At 56.0% G+C, this 14335-nt stretch overlaps 1 protein-coding gene across 1 annotated transcript in view; it reads right to left on the bottom strand.

Moving 5' to 3' along the window:
- Positions 1-14335, bottom strand: part of CAD (carbamoyl-phosphate synthetase 2, aspartate transcarbamylase, and dihydroorotase) — a 41590-nt gene that overhangs the window by 6979 nt on the left and 20276 nt on the right. Inside the window, exons 20-34 of the mRNA XM_053383924.1 lie at positions 14040-14264; positions 12171-12353; positions 11249-11467; positions 9603-9770; positions 8702-8884; positions 7992-8096; positions 6549-6791; positions 6333-6414; positions 5565-5731; positions 5093-5257; positions 4314-4445; positions 3640-3841; positions 3132-3322; positions 1700-1840; positions 972-1046 (exon numbers count right to left, since the gene is read on the bottom strand). Coding sequence (XP_053239899.1) covers positions 972-1046; positions 1700-1840; positions 3132-3322; positions 3640-3841; positions 4314-4445; positions 5093-5257; positions 5565-5731; positions 6333-6414; positions 6549-6791; positions 7992-8096; positions 8702-8884; positions 9603-9770; positions 11249-11467; positions 12171-12353; positions 14040-14264 — 2481 coding nt within the window. The remainder of the gene's footprint in view (positions 1-971; positions 1047-1699; positions 1841-3131; positions 3323-3639; positions 3842-4313; positions 4446-5092; positions 5258-5564; positions 5732-6332; positions 6415-6548; positions 6792-7991; positions 8097-8701; positions 8885-9602; positions 9771-11248; positions 11468-12170; positions 12354-14039; positions 14265-14335) is intronic.

Below are 14335 nucleotides of genomic sequence, written 5' to 3'. Positions count from 1 at the left end.
GGATTTTCCACGGCTGGTGGGGTCTCAAAGCTGCAACACGGACACCTTTTTCGCTGTGCTCAGAAGGACTGGCCTGAGGCTCTGCTTTTGAGTCACCAAGAGACTTAACAGCTTGGGAGCAATTTATCTTACCCCCCATGGACCCACTTTGGTCCTGCAGGGGCCACCCAATAGCCGTTCCACATTGGGAAGAACTCGTGTGTGGCAGGACCTGCCCTTTGGAACTCCCTGCCTCTTGATATCAGGCAGGCCTGTCACTGTACTCTGTTTGGCTGCTGCTAAAAACATTCTGGTTTAGACAAGCCTGCCCAGGTGTTTGGAAAGTTGGTGCAAAGTTTAACCTGTTTTAGTTATTTTAACTTCTGTATTTCTTAAAGTGCTCTTGATTTTCTTAAGGTAAAGGTAAAGAGACCCCTGACCATTAGGTTCAGTCGTGGCCGACTCTGGGGTTGTGGCGCTCATCTCGCCACAAACCAGAGCAGCGCACGGAAACGCCATTTCCCTTCCCGCCGGAGCTGTACCTATTTATCTACTTGCACTTTGAGGTGCTTTCGAACTGCTAGGTTGGCAGGAGCAGGGACCGGGCAACGGGAGCTCACCCCATCACGGGGATTCGAACCACCGACCTTTTGATCGGCAAGCCCAAGAGGCTCAGTGGTTTAGACCACAGCGCCACCGTAAATTATGTGAATTAAATAAATGCCACACTCCCTCTCCCTCTCTCAGTCCTCCTTTTGCTCTTGCGTGTGTTTCCTGAGGGATCTCCTACTTGGCTGTCCGGAAGCAGCACCCAAACACCCTGCCGTTTCCCTTTCACGGACTAAGCCACCTCTCCTTCATTCCTCTTGGGGGCAGAAGAGACCCTCCCAGCCCCACAGAAAGGGGTGGAGGAAGTGGTGTGGGCAGTCTTGCAGGTGGGTTCCCTCACCCTTCCCGCCCCCTGGGGGGGGCATTCTGGGCCCAGTGCCTACCTTCAGGGTCTCTTTGGCTGGCACCGCACTCGGCCATTTCCGCACATCCTGTCCATAGCCAGGAGCTACAAGGACCTGGAAGGAGAGACAGGAGGCGCTCAGAGCCCCAGAAACCCTTCAGCCCAAGGGAAGCGGCCGATCCTAAACATCAGGATCCCAGGATGAGCAGAAGGCACAGGGATTATTTTTGCCAGGACAGCAGCAGGGAAGGAAAGGGTTAAACCCCAGCCGACTGCCCCTCCTTTTCTGAAAAGCTGCCATTGAGACATTTTCCCAATTGCAAGCTTGGCATGACATCTAGTTAATGGGTAGAGCTGGTTTGGGCTCATGGAAGCCAGTGCAGCCTAATGGTTAGAGTGTTGGACTGTGACCTGGGAGAGGAGGGTTCGAATCCCCCACTCAGCCACGAAGCTCCCTGGGTCACCTTGAGAGTCACTCACCATCTCTTGGCCTGACCTACAGGGTGGTTAGGAGGATAAAATGGGAAGGAAAATAAAGGTAGTATATAAATGTAATTAATAATAAGGGATAATTTTCTGATAGCAAGAGCTGTTTGACAGCCTCGGAGGTTGTGGTCTCTCCTTCCTTGGAGGTTTCTAAGCAGAGTTTGGAGGGCCCTCTGTCCTGGGTGCCCCCAGGGGGCCCTATCCACCCCTGCCATTCTAGGGTTCTATGGCCCACACGCCCCACTTAGCCCCTTCCCTCTCCGCCCTCCCTGCCCCGCTTACCTGCCCATCGATGTAGGCCACTTCCCCGCGGAGGATGACCCGGCGCACGGTCCCCTTCACCCGCATCCCCTCGAAGGGCGTCCAGCGGGCCTTGCTGAAGGCCGTGTTGGGAGGCACCAGCCACTCCTGCTCCAGGTCCACCTGCCGGCAGGAAATGGATCAGCCCCACAGAGCCTCAGCCCCCCAGGCCCTGGGGGTCCCATGCCAAGGGGGGGTGTCGTTCCTGGAGGATCAGAAGCCCTGCAGTTGGTGGATCAGGCCCACCTGGTCCACAGGAACCTCCACAGGAAGCTGCTTCAGACAGTCAAACCACGGGGTTCCTCTGCGCTGCCTGCAGTGATTGGCAGCAGGGGATCTCCATGGTTTCAGACAAAGGGTCTTTCCCAGCCCCCCGGGAGATGCTGCCAGCGGGGATGGAACATGGGACCTTCTGCATGCAAGGCAGACACCCTGCCCTTGAGCCCCGGCCCTTCAGCAGCCTCTTCTGGCCCCCAGGTGCCTGCAGGAAGCAAGCAGGGCTTGGGGGCAACAGCAGCAGCTTCCTCTCAGAACATAAACAGTGGAACTCCCTGCAAAAGGAGACCCAGCAATGGCCACCAGCCTAGGGGGCTTGGACAAATTCATGGGGAGGAGGGGGCTGTCGCTAGCTCTGCCCGGCCACTGGGGGCACCTGGTCCACGGAGGTCCTTATGGTGTTCAAATAAAAACATCCACAGGGAGGTTACACTGGCCTCAACCAGAGCCAGGGCCTTTTCAGTACTGGCCCCGACTTGGTGGAACGCTCTGTCACAAGAGACTAGGGCCCTGCGGGACCTGACATCTTTCTGCAGGGCCTGCAAGACAGAGCTGCTCCACCAGGCCTTTGGCCAGGACACAGCCTGACTCCCTCTCTCCTTCTGTAATCCTCACAGAACTCTAGCCCCCAATGGTTGCCAGTAATTTAACTCTGAATTGATTTTAGAATAAATTGATTTTAGAATGCATTTCAATTAATTGATTGTGATTTTATGTAAACTGTGTTACTTTTACTGTTGTTAGCCGCTCTGAGCACGGCTTCGGCTGGGGAGGGCGGGGTATAAATAATTTTTTATTATTATTATTATTATTATTATTATTATTATTATTATTATTATTAAAAAATGTATGCCTGGAATACTGGGCTGCCTTAGGCCTGATCCAGACGGCTCTCCTTATGGAACCTCCAGGTCCAGAGGCAGTCTATCTGGGTTCCACGTTCTTAGAGGTATTTGGCCCCTGTGAGGAGAGGCAGCTGCTGGGCATTGGCCTGGTCCTGCCAGGCAGGCGGCCTTGACCGGCAGAGAGAGCATCGTGGCTGGAGAAGGGGCTTTCCTGGACGGGAGGCCCCCTTGCCTGTCCTCCCCCAGCCCTACAGAGGGACCCCCCCAGGAGGGCTCCCCCCACCCCGCCTCACCTCGATGTAGGTGTCTTCTTGCAGGGGGAGCCCGAAGATGCGCCGGGGGTTCTCGTAGAGACGCTGGACCAGGTCTTCCACGCTGAGCCGTCCCTCGGAGACAGCGGTCAGCAGCAGGGGCAGCATGGTCTCCAGGCCCGGGAAGCCGGGCGGGGGCTCCTTGCCCAGCTTCTCTTCCAGCGTGTGGGGAGCTGAGTGCGAGAGAGACGCGTGGCAGAGACCTGGGCCCCACACAGCACCCCTTCCCCCCATTTATCTACCCCAAGGAGGTCAATGTGGTGGGGCGGTTCTCCCTCCCTCTCCTCATTTAATCCTCCACAACAACCCTGTGAGGTGGGCTACGCTGAGAGAGAACCCTGCGAGTTTCATGGCTGAGTGAGGATTTGACCCCTGGTCTCTCTGAGGTCCTAGGCCAAGACTCTAACCACTCAACCACACTGCCTCTCTATTAGCTACGGGGCTCTGACTGAGCGTGGCAGGCGGATCTTCCCCCCACGCCCCCCCTTACCGTGGTCCGTGGCAAAGCAGTCGATGGTGTCCATGTTTTCCCACAGGGCCTCCATGTCCTCGCGGGTGCCCAGCATGGGCCGCACCTGCCCCCGGCCCTCCCCGATGCGCCCCAGGTCCTCCTGGCACAGGAAGAGGTGGTGGGGGGCCACCTCGCAGGTCACCTCAATGCCCTTCTGCTTTGCGGCCTTGATGATCAGGATCTGCGGGGGGAGGCGGGGGTGTCACACAACCCTTAGCCCTTCAGATCTGCATCACGATGACCTTCCCTCCCCAACCAGCTTCCTGACTATTCGTTGCAGGAAAGGTGAGACCTGCCTCTGCCCCCCTTCTCCCCTTCCAGCGCCCCCTCCCTGTGTGGATTCTCCCCCCGCCGCCCCCTTTTAGCTGTTGCTCAAAACTGCCCCAGTGCCAGCCCAGCCCACAGCCTCTCACCCCTCCGCGTGCCCAGGGGCCTGCTGGATCAGGCCAGCAGCCCCCCTCGTCCGGCCTCATCCTGAGTCCTAGCAACCTAGGACTCTAGACAGCCTCTTTTCAAGCCACCCAAGGCTGGACAGTCTTTGCCAGCCTGGCTTCTTGCCTTGCCCCCTTCCTGCCCTGCCTCTTCTGCAGGAGAAGACTTCCCAGCCAAGGACCCCCTGGGCTGCCACACCCCACCCCTTCTGACCCGCTCACCTCCTCCTTCCGCGCCACGTGGCAGATGTGGACGGGGCGCTGGTACAGCTGGGCCACCATCAGGATGGCAGCCACCGTCTGCTTCTCTGCGTGAGCCACGATGGGAAGGTGTTTGGGCCACTTTTCAAAGTGCTGCCAGGGAAGAGAGAGAGGAGCGAGTGAGGGAGACCCCCTGAGCGCAAAGGGGCGAGGAAAGGAGACCCCCCGGGTACAAGGGGGCGGGTCGACCACCTCCCCAATATTCATATGCTGCTTGATGCAATTCTGATTCTAAACGCAGTGTAAGGTAGTCTCTATGTGAGTATATTGTATTCAATTATGGGGTCTCAGAGTTTTTAGGGGCTAACCAGACTGGGATTGTTGGGATAGCAGGCTTGTTGGTTTTTGAATGTCTGGTGTAGATTTTTTCAATTTCATTGTTCTGTATGGGACAATGACAAAGATTATCGTATCAATGGTGAAATGGCGTACAAGTGATGAAAGAGATTCACACAGACATCCTAAGCATTTTGGCTTGTCTCAACAAAAGAGCCCTGTGATTCCTGATATCAATAGGCAGGGAGTTCCAAAGTCTAATTGCGGCTGCCCTAAAATGCTGAATTCTTACAAAGGTTGAACGGGCGTTAGAGGGCACCTGTAGCTGTGCCAGGTCCCCCAAAATGAAGCAGCGGAGCAAGGCGATTTTGTGCTCTGGGGTGTTGGCCAAGGGCCTCCCCCAGTTAAGACAGGATTCCTGGACCCCACGGCCAGAGAAGGTGTGTCTCGCATGCCCAACCCACCTCCATCCACAGGGAGACGTTGTCCATCTTGAGGTCCGAAAAGGTGTCGTTCAAGTACATCTTCAGGCCAGCGGCTGCTCCGGCCAGAGGCCCCAGGGAGCCGGCGTTGTCCGAGGAGGCGCCCACGTAGAGCGCATAATCGCAGCGGGCCCCGGTCTCCGCCAGCTGCGGGATGGGGGGAGAGGGCAGAGAGGCAAACCCAGTTTCACAACGTGGCTGGCACACCTTTCGCCACCCCCAAACCAGGAGGTACAGACGGTGACCCCCACCAAGGAAGAGCCCTGCTGGGGCAAAGGGAGCCCATCTAGTCTCAGAGAGGCCAGCCAGATGCCCATTATGGGAAACCCAAAATCAGGATCCGTCGCCCACCTCCCTTCTCCGCAGTCACAGAATTGTGAGCTGCAAGAGGTCCGGAGGGTCATTTAGTCCAACCCCCTGCAAGGCAGGACCCGCCAGGCAGGAGCCTCTTTACCTTCTGCGCCAGGGCAAAGGAAGCGGCGTCAATGATCGCTGGGGAGGTGTTGGGCATGGCACACACCATGGTGATGCCCCCAGCCAGGGCAGCTGCTGTGCCGGATGCGAAGTCCTCCTTGTGGGTGGCCCCTGGCTCCCGAAGGTGCACATGGACATCAATGAGCCCTGGAGGGGGAGAAGGGGGCCAAGGTCAGCGGAGGAGTCAGGCAGGTGCCCAACAGGTCCAGCTCAGCCTCTGCCCAAGGGGGCACCCAGCACCAGGCTCCTCCGAGCACTCATCGCCCCGTCGCACGCAGAACGGACTTGCTGCCAGGCAAGGCGCTCAGGACGGCAGCCTGAGTTGCGTCTGGTCCAGCACCCTCTTTTCACAGTGGCCAAACCCCCCTAAGAACTTGCAGTCCAGACGGACTGCCTTTGGAGCTGGAGGTTCCATAACGCCCAGTATAAACCGAAAAATGTCAAGTGCGCAGGCGATGGAGCACACCGCCTGGGAAACCGAAGCAGGGTCGGCCAGCCATGGTCTGTTCAGAGTGGCAGGATTTAGTGTCTGGGGCCCACAAGCCATGTGGGTCCAAAGGACTGATGCTTCACTCCATCCCCACGGACAGAACTCAAGCCAGGTCTGCCCTCTGACCCCACGGATGGAGGCAGGACCTCAGCGCTGGCAAGTGAGGACCAAGAGAGGGCCAGGATGGGCTCAGGGGAGATGCTCTTCTGCCTGCCTGGTGCCCCCCTCCCCCTGGCACCCCCATATCCCAGCTCCCACCTGGCAAGCGGATGAGCTTCTGCGAGGTCATGCAGTCCACGTGCATCTTCAGCGGAGGAGCCCCCCCAATCTGTCCAAGGGCCTGCGGGGAGCAGAGGAGGGGGTCACAGCTGCCCTGGAATAGCCCCAATGCTTGCCTCCCATCCTCCCCATTCAGAACATTGAATTGGGGTCTCCCACCCCCAGAGCTGGCAACCCCCCCAAATGCCCCCGCACCTCGACGAAGAGCTTGGTGCACTTGATGTCGATGATGAGGGGCACGGAGTAGTCGATGGCCAGGCGCCGGGTGCGGTAGCCCTTGGTGACGAAGGAGGAGAGTCGGCGGCCGCCTGAGTTGCGCATGGAGAGGTTGATGACCAGGTCAAAGTGGTTCTCCGCCAGGTAGTCCAGGATGCTGCGCTCCTTGCCAGCCACCTCGCCCCCGTCAGCCTCCTCAAAGTGCCAGTCTACAGCCATCACCTGCCGCGGGAGACAAGGGGGAGACCCCCGTCCCCAGGTCAGCCACGCCCAGCAAGGATGGAGGGCCCGTTCTGCCCCCGGGGCCAAGGGCTGGCCTGGGAAGGGCCTTGGGAGGCTAGGGATCAGGGAGCCACCAGATTCCTGCATTGCAGGGGGTTGGACTAGAGGACCTTTGTAGTCCCCTTCCAACTGCACAGCTTTAGGATTGAGGGCACCCCATGCCTTGCCTCCTCCCCATAGGAAGGTTCTCCCGAGCCCCACATGCAGTAAGGCACAAACTTAGATTGAGATTCCTTGGGGTCCCTTCCAACACTACAATTCTAGGATTTGGAGGGAGGGAGGGAGGGAGGGAGGCATTTCTAAAAATGTCAGCTAGGGGGGTGGGGGGAGTTATAATGCTGTAGCATGTTTTTAATATTCAGTTGGGAGGCACCCAGAAGTGGCTGGGGAAACCCAGCCAGATGGGGAGGGTATAAATAAAGTATTATTATTATCACCATCAACACCATCATTATTATTATATGCCAAACTTCCAGTCCCTCCAGGGCTGGTACAGAGGGTAAAGGTAAAGGGACCCCTGACCGTTAGGTCCAGTCGTGACCGACTCTGGGGTTGCGGCGCTCATCTCGCTTTACTGGCCGAGGGAGCCGGCGTCCAGCTTCTGGGTCATGTGGCCAGCAGGACTAAGCCGCTTCTGGCGAACCAGAGCAGCGCACGGAAACGCTGTTTACCTTCCCGCCGGAGCGGTACCTATTTCTCTACTTGCACTTTGAGGTGTTTTCGAACTGCTAGGCTGGCAGGAGCAGGGACCGAGCAACGGGAGCTCACCCCGTCGCGGGGATTCAAACCGATGACCTTCTGATTGACAAGTCCTAGGCTCTGTGGTTTAACCCACAGCGCCACCTGCGTCCTGGTACAGAGGGAACTGGCCCTAGAAGTCTTCACAGTGACCCCCCAGGGGATAAGAAGGGGGGGTGCCTACTGCACTTGGTAAGGGAGGGGGCCAAATGACGCTCCGGTTGTTGAACGGAGTAACATCTCCCCCAACCCCACAGGGCCTTGGAAGTGGATGAGAAACGATCCCTTGCCCCCCCCCTGCAGGGACCCTTTCCATCCCTCCCCCCAACCCCCCCCCGCAAGGCTCAGCCATCACCCAAACTGACAGGGATGTTAAGCGCTGCAGCTCCCTGCCCAGCCCACCTTGATGCCATGCTCCGTGTAGAAGTCGGCCGTGCCCAGGCTGGCATAGAGGTTGTATCCCAGGCCCTCCAGAGTTCGCACGGTGGACAGCAGCTCACTCTTGTTCTGGAAGAGATGCCAAGGTCAGGCCACGTGGCAGTGCCCCCTCGCTGCCTCCCTCCTGGGGTGAGGGTCTTCACGGTCCTGGGTGGGTGCTGCCACCACCCGGCCTTCTCCCGCCACCTTGTGCCATGCGCCCGCTTCCACAGGCTGGCATCCAAGGACAGAGGAACCCAAGAACCCAGGGGGCCCATCTAGACACCCAGCTCCTCTTCAAGCTCTTTATTTAACAGCCCTGAACAGTTTCACACCCTCAGCAAACTGGGCCACTTCACTGATTACCCCAAACTCCAGATCAAGTTAAAAAAGCTCAGGTCTCGTTTCCGATCCTTGAAAACTGACCCTTTATTCCAACTCTCTGCTTTGTGTTTCTTCAGCAGTTGCTGGCCTACAAGACGCTCCCTCCTCTTATTTCTTGACTGCTAATTTGAGTCAGGAGCCTTTGTCCAAATCTGCTGCGTCTGCCAGGACTCCAGAAACACACACAGCAGCCCAGTCTCCTCCCCTCCGCACAGGACTCCCTCCTCTCTTCCACTATGGGGGTGTGTGGGGCGCTGCTGGGCCCCCCCTCAGGCCCTCCCCCGCCCCAAGGCTGCCCCCCCCGTTCCCACCTTGTAGCTTCCAATGGTGAGCAGGATGTTCTTGCGGGGGATCTTGAACCCGGTGCTGAGCATGGCCTTCAGGTAGGCCTCGCAGCGGTTCTCCCCAAAGCAGGCCACCTCCCCGGTGCTGGTCATCTCCACCCCAAGGACCACATCGGCCCCTGCCAGACGCGAGAAGGAGAACTGGGGCACCTGCGGGCAGAGAGGGGCATGGGGATTTAAGTGTTTTAAATGGGTTGCTAGCCGCCCTGAGCCCAGTTTCCTCAACTGGGAAAGGCAGGGTATAAATAAAAATTTATTTATCAACCTGAAGCATTTTCCTAAGGGATTGTAGGAAAAGACTGGCCAAGGAAACTGAGAAATATCTTCATGTGTGCAACGGCGGCGGCAAGAGCCTTAATAGCACAAGGATGGAAGAATGAAGAAATCCTGACTAAAGAACTGTGGCAAGAGAAACTGATGGACTACGCAGAATTGGCAAAACTGACACATGACAAGGATAACTGCGACTTTAAAGATGAATGGGAACCCTTCACAAAGTATTTAAAGAAACAACAAAATGAACTGGACTCCTTGGCAGGTTTTGAATAAACATACACAAACTTTTTATTGATAACATTTAGATAGATAAATTAAGGATCTGTACAATTCTGCAATGTGCTGAAAAACCAGAGAGAGGAGCTGAGGGAAGTCGGGGGGTTGGGGGGGGTTTCTTTTTTGGCGGGAGGGGGAAAATGGGGAGGGGGGGAAATGAGGATGAATTCCTAATAAATTTTTTTTAAAAAAATACAAAATAATAAATTTATTTATTATTATTTATGGGCCCAAAACAAGAGGCCCCTCGGAGAACTCGGGGGAGATCCAGCTGCCTCAGCACCCCCCCCCCCGAGGAGCCCCCCCAGCCACTCACCTTGACTCCCACGATGCCTGTGCCCGCCATCAGACCCACCGGCTCCACCTCTTCGCCCATGATCACCTGCGTGGCCAAAGCCACCAGGTCGACGCCCAGGGTCTTGGAGACGAAGGGGAAGGAGCGCGAGACCCTCACGTTGCACTCAATCACCTTCAGCTGGTCGTGCTGCGGAGGAGGAGGAGGAGAGGCAGGTTGGCCAGGGGTTCAAAGGGGGGCCACGCGGCCCCAGCCCACAGCCCCAAGCGCACAGGGATGCGCCAAGCCCAAGCCACGTTCAACGCCAAACAACAACAGGGGCTGAAATGTTACTGTACAATCGCACGCCGGGGGTCTGCATATACACGGAAATCCTGTGTGGCCAAGCCCTGTGAGAATCCTCCCTTCTCGCAGAGATCCTGTGCCAAGCGGAACTTGCCGTCCAGGGAATTTGCACGCTAAGCCCAGCACAAAAAGAATGAGGTTCATCGCATGCTCAGCGCACTGGCTCCGGGAAGCTGGCGCAAGCATGTCAGAGCCTGCACGCTGCCCCCAAGCGTGAAAGCTCTTTCTGCCTTCATAGAACTGTAGCGCAACTAAATACATGAATGCAGAAAATAAATATTATAATATGTTGTGAGTTGGGAATACTTCCTTTATCAGTAAGAGTATGGCTGAGAACCTTGAAATATTGGGTCTTCCTGCATTATAGAGGCCTGTCTCCTAATTCTCTCCTTTACGACCTCTTAAGTGATAATGTAATTTACAAGTTATCATTGATTGTAGGAGAAAATTGAACTTGATAAGGCTTAATCTAACTGACTTTGAAAATTCGGACCCCAAAGATGCTTGGGAAATTATCAGGCAGTCTTACAGAAAAAAGTATCCACTCTCAAGGTTGCAAAGCACAGCACTTCCTCTCCTCTCTATTTAAATCTCCCTTTGTATAGAGATTTTCAAAAGGAATACATGACAAATCTGAAGAATCATGAACTGTGCAGGCTGTTTATATTAGCCAGATTTAATATGTTTCTCTCAGTGATAGTGAGAGGAAGGTATTTAGCTCTCCCAGAATCAGAGTGTCTCTGCAAATGTAGTAAACAAGAACCTGATACTTTGGTGCATATTTTCATGTCTTGTGATTTTGGCATTTATGCCAGAAGACAATTATTAGAGGCCTTACAACTCAATAGGCTCAATTCTATGCCAGGACCTGCTTTCGGACAGGAATGATCAAATTACTTTAATAGTGGCTGTCCATGTAGAAAGACTGGGCCATTATAAAGAGATTTAGTGGTTCTTAATTGATCGGTGATGTAGTAGTGTTGTATTGTATTATTTAGGCAAATTGATTTCCACTGGAGTTAAAGATCTGACTGGGACAAACCTTGTATTTTGCACAGTTTGTATACGGCGTCTGTTTGATAGTGTGTGGTTTGCTATGCCTAATGAAGGATATTTGATTGGAAATATTATAAATAACCACCCTGCCTCCAACCATGTCTGGTTGAAACGGCGCAAGTTACATGCGCATCAGATGTGATCATATTGCAATAGAAAACTTGCCAAAGCAAACTGGTAGAGACCCCCACAGCCTGATAGGGGGGCACCCAATGGCGGACAAAGGGGTCTGTCACCGCGCCCCCCGGCTGCCCCGCCCCCTTCACCTTGGCAATGAGCTGCAGGTTGAAGGGCCCCGTGACCTGGAGCTCCTGCCCGATGGCATGAACAATGGCCTTGATGCGCTCCAGCGTCTTGGGCGTGATGTCCTGCGGGGGTGTCACCAGGGTGGCGTCCCCCGAATGCACCCCGGCGTTCTCCACGTGTTCAGAGATGGCAATGGCCACCACCTGCCCATCGCAGGCCACGGCGTCCACGTCAATCTCCTGTGGCAAGGGGGGAGAGCGAGAGCCCAGTGAAGTGTGTGTTCACCAAACCCCCAACAGACACCCCCCCATTCATGCTCTCCGGGGGGGGGGCGCCTCTGAGCTTCACCGGGCACTCAAAAGCACAACTCCTGCCCCTGCTCCTCTCACGCCAGCAGCCACCTTTGCGGCAGTGAAAGGCACATGAACATCCCCTGCGCCACTTGGAGGGCTCACCCCCAGATCACAAAAACCACACCCTTTATCCCCCCAGCTCTGAATCTGGAAGGGGTAGAGATGGGAAGACCGGGGTGTGTGGGGAAAAATTGGAAAAACCCAGCCCCCCACCCCACAATTTCACCCATCTCTAGGAAGGGGAGAATAGCATCTGTTTTTGCGTTAGGAAGGCTGTCTGCCGGATCAGACCATTGGCCCATCCAGTCCAGGATCCTGTTCCCACAGCATCTGACCAGACAGACGGCCATTATGGAAAACCCACTAGCAGGATCCGAGCACCAGAGTCTCCTCTCCCCTCCTGTGGCTTCCAGTGAGTGGAATTCAGAACCATTTACTTTGGACTTTGGAAGAGGATCAGAGCCATCGAGGGGCCTCTCTTCTCCTGACTGAATTGGTCTGATCCTCTTTTGAAGTCGCTGGCCACCCTTGCCCGGTCCGGTGGCAGGGAGTTCCACAGTCCAACCCCCCTTTCCCTCTGCCCCCGCACCTTGGCCTCCTGGATGAACTTGGAGATGACGACCGGCTGCTCCTTGGAGACGGCCACGGCGTTGCAGAGGAACCTCTCCAGGTCGCTGTCCGAGTAGGCCACGTTCATGGCCGCCCCGCTGAGGACGTAGGAGGGCCGCACCACGCAGGGGTAGCCCACCTTGCAGCAGAACTGCTTGGCCGACTGCAGGGGGGGGGGAGGAAACAGTCAGCAGGCGTCCAGGGCCGACCCCTGGCGGTCAGAGGGGCCACTTGGGTTTCCAGGGAGAAAAGATCCAGGGGCTCCCTCTGGCCTGGGACCCCGGGGTCCATCCATTCTGGACTCTGTCCTGAACAAGGGCAGCGAAGGACCCACAGCTCCAAGGGGGAGCGTCTTGCATCAATTTCCAGACCCAATTCAAAGTGCTGGTCTTGACCTGTAAAGCCTTAAATGGCTCAGGACCACAATTCCTCAAGGACCGCCTCTCTCCATATGAACCTCCCCGGACCCTGAGATCATCTTCTGAGGCCCTTCTTCATGTCCCTCCTCCTTGAGAGGTCCAGAGGGTGGCAGCACAGGAACGGGGCCTTCTCTGCAGTGGCCCCTGTCTGTGGGATGCTCTCCCCAGGGAAGTTTGCCTGGTGCCTTCATTACACACCTTCAGGCACCAGGCAAAAACGTTCCTTTTTAACCAGGCCTTTGGGTGGTCTGATTGGCATCCTACGCCCTTTTAAAATGTGACCCTTTTCTGTGGGGGTCGTTTTTATTTTGATTATGTATGTTGTGACTTTTTTCTATGACCTCTGGGCACAGGGCGGTATATAAACTCAGTAAATAATAAGAAGATCAGAAGAGACGGGCTGGATCAGGGCAGTGGCCGCGAGAATAGCATCATGAATTTAAAACAGCCATGACCATGTGGGTCCTAAAAGGCACAGGTCAGGGGGGCAAAAAGGAGGGAGACCCACAGAGAAGGCAGTCTCTCCCTGGGCCCCCCCAGAGGGCGGAGGATCTACCAGGAGGGTCTCCTCTGCACCTACGGGTGTCTGCTGGGAAGGAGGCAGCCTTCAAGGGATTTGGGGCCATTTAGGGCCGTGATCCCCTTACTATTCTTCCTGCATTGCATGGGTTTGGACTAAATAATAATAATAATAATAATAATAATAATAATAATAATAATTTATTTTATTTATACCCTGCCGTCCCCGGCCAGAGCCAGGCTCAGGGCAGCTAACACCAGTAAAATTACAGTAAAACCATAATAAAAAAGGTAAAGGGACCCCTGACCGTTAGGTCCAGTCGTGGCCGACTCTGGGGTTGCGTGCTCATCTCGCTCTATAGGCCAAGGGAGCTGGCGTACAGCTTCCAGGTCATGTGGCCAGCAGGACTAAGCAGCGCACGGAAACGCCATTTACCTTCCCGCCAGAGCGGTACCTATTTATCTACTTGCACTTTGACGTGCTTTCAAACTGCTAGGTTGGCAGGAGCTGGGACTGAGCAATGGGAGCTCATCCCGTCGCGGGGATTCGAACTGCCGAACTTCTGATCGGCAGCCCTAGGCTCTGTGGTTTAACCCACAGCGCCACCCGCATCCCTAAAATAACATAATAGGGGGAAGAAAACCAATTTAAAATACAGGTTAAAATGCAATGACTCCTTGGGCTCCCTTTCCAACTGAGTTGGGCCTGGAAAACTGGCAACCCACCCCCTTCTCACAGTGGCCACCTGGATGCCCAACCCGGGGAGCCCGCAAGCAGGATTCGAACCCTCTCCCCCACCCCTCTTGGTTGCCTGGAGACAAGAGAGAGGTCCGCCCGCCCCCTGGCCAGCGTTGCCAAGTGAGGGGCCCAGCCAGCCTGGCCGCTGCCCCCAGCCACCCTCCCCGCTCACCTCGGTGTCGGAGAGCTCCTTCCAGAGGGGCTGGCTGATGCTGATGGTGTCCAGCAGGCGGGAGAACTTGAAGCGGTTCTCAGCCGAGTCGATGGCCTCCGGGGACGTCCCCAGGATGCGGCACTGCTGCCGGTGCAGCGCCATGGCAATGTTGTTGGGCAGCTGGCCGCCCATGGACAGGATGACCCCCTCAGGGTTCTCCAGCTCGTAGATGTCCATCACCACCTGGTTGGGGGGCGGAGGGGAGGAGAGGCCTGGTGAGGATCCCAAGGGGGCAGGATCAGGCCCGCCAGGCA

The sequence above is a fragment of the Podarcis raffonei genome, chromosome 3 (genome assembly GCF_027172205.1).
Source record: "Podarcis raffonei isolate rPodRaf1 chromosome 3, rPodRaf1.pri, whole genome shotgun sequence".
In the NCBI taxonomy this organism is placed as follows: domain Eukaryota; kingdom Metazoa; phylum Chordata; class Lepidosauria; order Squamata; family Lacertidae; genus Podarcis; species Podarcis raffonei.
The sequence above is the reverse complement of the archived record's forward strand: the minus strand, read 5'-3'. Positions and strand labels throughout refer to the sequence as shown.